This window comes from Physella acuta, unplaced genomic scaffold (genome assembly GCF_028476545.2).
Source record: "Physella acuta isolate Inbredline_101_S28 unplaced genomic scaffold, ASM2847654v3 ptg000233l, whole genome shotgun sequence".
Lineage (NCBI taxonomy): Eukaryota > Metazoa > Mollusca > Gastropoda > Physidae > Physella > Physella acuta.
Genome location: NW_026731752.1, coordinates 472,501 through 480,000, shown reverse-complemented (window position 1 = coordinate 480,000; position 7,500 = coordinate 472,501). Strand labels below are relative to the sequence as shown.

Below are 7,500 nucleotides of genomic sequence, written 5' to 3'. Positions count from 1 at the left end.
AGAGAGTGCAAATTAACTTAAGATTAATTAAATGTAATGTAATGTGTGTAGGCTGTATACGCATAGGAATTTTTATAATTCATCTAAAAATATTTAGGATGAAGTATGTAGATTGTAATTATTTTAAACTTAAGATTAATAGCGTTTAATAGAATGCTCCAAAGTCCACGGTTTTAATCCTGTTTTTTTTTTAAATACCAACATTAAATTACCGTGAAATGGTAAGTTCGTCTGACTTGCTGCCCTCAACTCATGGCCACAATAGTTATGTTTAGATGTTTAGTTCAACCACCTTTACTGCCCACATTTATCACGCTCATTACATAACAACACTCAGGATCAAAAAAGAAAGCCGACAAGGTTCAAATGCTGTCATTGACGCATGACGTCAACAACATAAAATATGTTCGGACAATGCCTACTGAGGAGAGGCCGACCAGAGAATAGCCTACGGCAAAATTTGCCTAAATTTTTTTTATAGTTTAATTTTCTACCGCGTTTTTAACTAAATACGTAACAAAAGTTGAGATTGTTGTGTAAATTATATTAGAGTATATTTACTTACAATTGTTATAAACTATAATGCTTTTAACGTCTATAAATAATTTATGCTATAAAAAATACAACCCACAACAAGAAACATACAAAATTTTACAATTCCAAACAAATTTAAAAAATATTTCTAAAAATATTTTTTGTGACTTTTTTTCTGTGACTTTATTTCTGTGACTTTTTTTCCAAAAATTTTTTTCCACTGTGACTTTTTTTCTGTGACTTTTTTTCCTAGCAAAAACTGTGACTTTTTTTCTGTGTTTTTTTTTCCTGTGACTTTTTTTCCGTTTACCCTCAGTACACAACCCTAAACTTTGTAATCAACCCTAAACTTTGTAATCAACCCTAAACTTTGTAATCAACCCTAAACTTTGTAATCAACCCTAAACTTTGTAATCAACCCTAAACTTTGTAATCAACCCTAAACTTTGTAATCAACCCTAAACTTTGTAATCAACCCTAAACTTTGTAATCAACCCTAAACTTTGTAATCAACCCTAAACTTTGTAATCAACCCTAAACTTTGTAATCAACCCTAAACTTTGTAATCAACCCTAAACTTTGTAATCAACCCTATAACTTTGTAATCAACCCTAAACTTTGTAATCAACCCTAAACTTTGTAATCAACCCTAAACTTTGTAATCAACCCTAAACTTTGTAATCAACCCTAAACTTTGTAATCAACCCTAAACTTTGTAATCAACCCTAAACTTTGTAATCAACCCTAAACTTTGTAATCAACCCTAAACTTTGTAATCAACCCTAAACTTTGTAATCAACCCTAAACTTTGTAATCAACCCTAAACTTTGTAATCAACCCTAAACTTTGTAATCAACCCTAAACTTTGTAATCAACCCTAAACTTTGTAATCAACCCTAAACTTTGTAATCAACCCTAAACTTTGTAATCAACCCTAAACTTTGTAATCAACCCTAAACTTTGTAATCAACCCTAAACTATTTGACACAAATTTTTACCTAGACTCTAGACAAACGCTGTACCATTTGATGGGATCCGGACAAAAAGCCGACACGGACAAAATGCCGACACGGACAAAAGGCCGAAAAGACAAAAGGTTGACACGTGTCGTGTTATAAAACAAACAACTACAAGAACAGAGATGTTTAATTTTTATTGAAAACCAGTGACATAATGTTAAAGGTATATTACAAATTGAAACAATATGGCCTAGAATGACAAATAGTACGCGACGCCACGTAAAAAATTCAAGTCTAGTTCTGTTTTTCCTTTCTGCAATGACATTTGTTATCCTGTCCTCTTTCTGTAAATATAGGGATTTTTTTTCGTGTTTTCTTTTTTTTTTCTATGGCTCACCCAGCAATATCCATCTTATAAGGATTGCAACTAGCAACTAGCAACTAGCAACTAGCAACTAGCAACTGTCTTCTGGCCTTCCCATTTATTGCATGTGGACGATGATGCCGGCGGCTTTTGACTTTGTTCTTTGATGCTTCTCTCACCTCGATTGCATAGAAGGAGCTATGAAAAACAGCAGTGACCACATTTTGAAATATTTAAGTGTTGATCCTTTGTGTTTAAGACACTCCCGTAATCTCCAGTCGCTTGACCCGATGGTTCACCTTATAAAGATAGCAACTAGCACCGTCTCCTCTCTTGAACGTTTCACTTTTGTTTCATGCCTTATTTCAATGGTTGTCTAGATAGGAGCTATGTCGTACCCCAAAAAATGCGATATTAGTATCTTTTATGCTTGTCGGCCTTATGGTTTGCGGCCTTATGGTTGTCTGCCTAATGCTCACGTCCTTATGTCCTGTCGGCCTTATGTGCTGTCGGCCTTTTGGCTCTCTGTCTTATGGCTGTCAGCCTTATGTCCTGTTGGCCTTTCAGATGTCGGCCTTTTGTCCGTGTCGGCCTTTTGTCCGTGTCGGCCTTTTGTCCATGTCTGCCTTTTTCTGGTACACCTCCAGTTGACCCAACTTTCTCCCCAGATTCAAGCCATAAAAAAATTTTTGAACCACTTTCAATGGAATTACGTCACAGTTCTCTACTCGGACGATCTATACGGAGACTCAGCTTATCAGGTGAGTGTGTGTGGGGGGGGGGGGGGAGCTTATCAGGTGGGGGGGGGCAGTTTAAGATAATGGAAGTAGGAGGAGGCAGATAATGGGGGTAGGAGCGGGCAGATAATGGAAGTCGGAGCGGGCAGATAATGGAAGTAGGAGCGGGCAGATAATGGAAGTAGGAGCGGGCAGATAATGGAAGTAGGAGCGGGCAGATAATGGAAGTAGGAGCGGGCAGATAATGGAAGTAGGAGCGGGCAGATAATGGAAGTAGGAGCGGGCAGATAATGGAAGTAGGAGCGGGCAGATAATGGAAGTAGGAGCGGGCAGATAATGGAAGTAGGAGCGGGCAGATAATGGAAGTAGGAGCGGGCAGATAATGGAAGTAGGAGCGGGCAGATAATGGAAGTAGGAGTATGGTTCGAGCTAATGCAAAAAGTGACGAAACTGACTAAATGTTAAAACTGAGTATATGTTGAAACTGACTAAAGGTTGAAACTGACTAAATGATGAAAATGTCTAACTGATGAAAGTTTCTGTGCATCTAGTTACTTCGACAAGAGTTTGAAGCCCATTTTATTTGTCAAGCGCTCAGCCATAAATTCTCTAATTCCCAAACGTTATCTGATTACACAGATCTTGTTGAGGTGAGTACTGCGACAAGCTTTAAGGCTTAGCCGTCTCAATAATATGTTGATTAGAATTACTTATTACATAACAGCCGTCTCAATATGCTGATTAGAATTACTTATTACATAACAGCCGTACCAATAATATGTTGATTAGAATTACTTATAACATAACAGCCGTCTCTATATGTTGATTAGAATTACTTATAACATAACAGCCGTCTCTATATGTTGATTAGAATTACTTATTACATAACAGCCGTCTCAATAATATGTTGATTAGAATTACTTATTACATAACAGCCGGCTCTATATGTTGATTAGAATTACTTATTACATAACAGCCGTCTCTATATGTTGATTAGAATTACTTATTACATAACAGCCGTCTCAATAATATGTTGATTAGAATTACTTATTACATAACAGCCGTCTCAATATGTTGATTAGAATTACTTATTACATAACAGCCGTCTCAATAAGCCGATTGGATAGAATTACTTATTACATAACAGCCGTCTCAATATGCTGATTAGAATTACTTATTACATAACAGCCAACTCAATAAGCCGATTGGATAGAATTACTTATTACATAACAGCCGTCTCAATATGTTGATTAGAATTACTTATTACATAACAGCCGTCTCAATAAGCCGATTGGATAGAATTACTTATTACATAACAGCCGTCTCAATAATATGTTGATTAGATAGAATTAATCATTAAAAAAACAGCCGTCTTTCGCCATCGTTTTACAACTCCCAAGATGTTTACGTGACAAAAATTTGCTAGAAATTAGGGGAGGAGTGGGTGAAAAGTCACAGGGGTGAAAAGTCACAGCAAGTTTTTGCCTTGAAGAAATACTTTTTCATTCCTTCATTAATAAAATTATGGTTTTTAGTCGTTTACTCTGCTTGGAGTTCACTTCCTGTTTTAACTCTCTGAACCGGAACTGAGTTCAGAACATCATGTACTTGTTTTCATTGACAAAGTGGGAAATTTGATCAACAGAATCCTGTAAGTATGCTTGCATTTTTCATTATTTTTGTGTTTTCATGCAATGTTTTTTTGCTCAAACCAAAATAACGTCAGTCTGGATTGATTGTTTTTACTTATGAGAAATTGATTTGAAAGTGTGGATCATTTTGTAAGACAACCTCTTGCTGGGGTGAAATGTCACAGGCGAATGGACACTTTTTCTTTCGTCTAACTTGTCACCCCGGTCATTAAAAAAGAAGACTACTTGGTACAAAATATGCAAAATATTTTCTTTTCTTTTTTTCTTTCTTGAATTTCCAAATGATTAATGTCATTATATTTCCCTAGCATGTATACAGTGAATAAGATAATAATAAGCAAGTGTAGTAGTAGCAATAAATATATAATTTTACTCAGTAATAATAACCTTCATAGTCCAATCATTACATATGCAATCACTGAATTTTTTTGTGTTTAGATTGTATCTTTGAGTTTAGTCTAAGGCGTTCAACTTGTTTTTTTCTTTACAGAATCATGCCAAGACAATACAAGCGCAAGACAACACGAGGAACATTTCCGAAACATGCCGTTGAGATGGCAGTTGCAGCCCATTTTGAAGGAAAGTCGCTCCGTAAAGCTGCATCCGACTGTAGGGTTAATTATAAGACCCTCCAACTCTATGTAAAGCTGCACAAAACAGATGGCAACATTCAGAAGGCAACTGTTGGCTACAGTACGCAGAAGAAGCGCATCTTCTCAGATGAGCAAGAACAAGTTTTGCTGGACTACATCATTGAAGCCTCTTTAATCTACTATGGCCTAACTCTGAGAGAATTACGCAAACTAGCCTACGAAGTTGCTATCGTCAACACAAAAATATCTATGCCAGAATTCTAGTCCTCTGCGAAAACTGCAGGAGAGGATTGGCTGAAGGCATTCAGGCAACGTCACAAGGACAAGTTATCTCTGTGAAGTCCAGAGGCCACATCACTCAATCGCGTACAGGCATTAAATAAAACAACTGTCTACTTGTTCTTCGATAATCTGGAGAAAGTGATGGAGAAACATAAGTTTCGGCCAGAATACATCTGGAACATTGACGAAACTGGGTGTTCTACTGTACAAACTCATCAGCGACAACTAGCAAAGAAGGGCGAAAAATGTGTGGGCTCCATCGTGTCACATGAGAAAGGGAGCACCGTCACACTATGTGGAGCGGTAAATGCCATCGGAAATAGCATGCCACCATTCCTGATCTTCCCCAGAGTCAATGTTCAGAATCACTAGAATCTGGTGCCCCACCAGGAACACGATGCGATTCTCATCCAATGACATGGGGGGGGGGGGGGGATGACATCTGAGAACTTCATTAACTTTCTTCAGTTAACTGAAAGACAGCCTTTCTTTTCAATTTTAGTAGCCCTGTATTAATATCTTTGGCCACTGTCCTCTTTATGGCCCTGTGTTAATATCTTTGGCCAATGTCCTCTTTATGGCCCTGTGTTAATATCTTTGACTACATTCCTCTTTATGGCCCTGTGTTAATATCTTTGGCCACTGTCCTCTTTATGGCCCTGTGTTAATATCTTTGGCCAATGTCCTCTTTATGGCCCTGTGTTAATATCTTTGGCCACTGTCCTCTTTATGGCCCTGTGTTAATATCTTTGGCCACTGTCCTCTTTATGGCCCTGTGTTAATATCTTTGGCCACTGTCCTCTTTATGGCCCTGTGTTAATATCTTTGGCCAATGTCCTCTTTATGGCCCTGTGTTAATATCTTTGGCCACTGTCCTCTTTATGGCCCTGTGTTAATATCTTTGGCCACTGTCCTCTTTATGGCCCTGTGTTAATATCTTTGGCCAATGTCCTCTTTATGGCCCTGTGTTAATATCTTTGGCCACTGTCCTCTTTATGGCCCTGTGTTATGTCTGCGGCTCATCCCGTGTCACAATAAAACTATAATCTTTTACTGTTGCAATTCAATATTATGTTAATTTTGTAATAATAATCTGGTCCTCATTTACACACACACACACATATTATATATATATATATATATATATATATATATATATATATATATATATATATATATATATATATATATATATATAGGCAGTGGCGTAGCGAGGGGTGGGGGCGGGGGTGTGGACCGCACCGGGTGACACCATTTTGGGGATGACACCAAGGCAAAAAATAGCAAAATATATAGAGAAAAATGATAATTCCACTTATGTGATTAATTCGAGTGTTAAATAGTCTTTTAAGAGCAAATTTGACAAATCCCGACCAGGGTGGAGGGGGGGGGGATGCAAATCGAAAGGTCTGAGGGGGGTGCAAATCGAAAGTTTGAAGGGGGGTGGGGTGCAAATTGGAAATTGAAAGTTTGTCCCCGGGCGCATGGGAAGGGTCGCTACGCCTCTGGGGGTCGACATCATTAAGTGCCGCACCGGGTGATACCCGGCCTCGCTACGCCACTGTATGTAGGCATATATCATCTAAACATTCATTAATATTCATGATTGTTAAGGGAAATTATTTTCAATTGCATAAAAAAATGTTTTGTTTTAAGATCAAATAGATTCAACCATGTAACATTTGAATATATGTAACTTTTCACCTCAAGCAAGTGACTTTTTGACCCCGTAGTGGGATAAAATGTCACAATTCTAAATCACCATTTTGCAAGTCTGTCATGGGCATACCGTGAACAGCAATTCCAAACGGCGCTGTATACAGTTATCTGAAATGTGGAAAACGTATCGGGTGCATTGGCATTGTTAAAGGTTAACAATTCTTGTCTCCAGATCCTAAAGAGTGAAATTTGTGACTTTTCAACCCCTCCTCCCCTACATATACATTTTTCTAATGCCAAAAATCATATCTGATTGGTTTTACATTTGAATGTTTTTACTGTTAAAAGTTACATTTGAATGTTTTTACTGTTAAAAGTTACATTTGAATGTTTTTACTGTTAAAAGTTACATTTGAATGTTTTTACTGTTAAAAGTTACATCTAAATGTTTCTACCTCTAGAAACTGCAACGAAATGCCGAAAAATCCCGAGTAATCGTGACGTTTATCGAGCAGGATCAGTATGTGATCAGGTTACTGGAAGTCCTCCTGATGAATGGTGCGAGCAACCACTTCGTCTGGATGCTGGACACGGATTGGGATGACATAGTCACACACAACACCATCGAATTCTCTTACTCGGTAAGCATTTTTTTGTCCATGTGGAGTGTGGGTGTGGATGTGTGGGTGTGGACGTGTGGATATTGACGTGTGGGTGTGG

General features: G+C 37.8%; 1 protein-coding gene across 1 annotated transcript in view; it reads left to right on the top strand.

The window, feature by feature from the left end:
• The window catches only part of LOC131938098 (metabotropic glutamate receptor 1), a 45,265-nt gene that overhangs the window by 254 nt on the left and 37,511 nt on the right, over positions 1-7,500 (top strand). The window contains exons 2-4 of the mRNA XM_059295994.1: positions 2,526-2,618; positions 3,146-3,244; positions 7,242-7,421. Of these exons, the coding sequence (XP_059151977.1) occupies positions 7,332-7,421 (90 nt within the window). The 5' untranslated portion in view covers positions 2,526-2,618; positions 3,146-3,244; positions 7,242-7,331. The remainder of the gene's footprint in view (positions 1-2,525; positions 2,619-3,145; positions 3,245-7,241; positions 7,422-7,500) is intronic.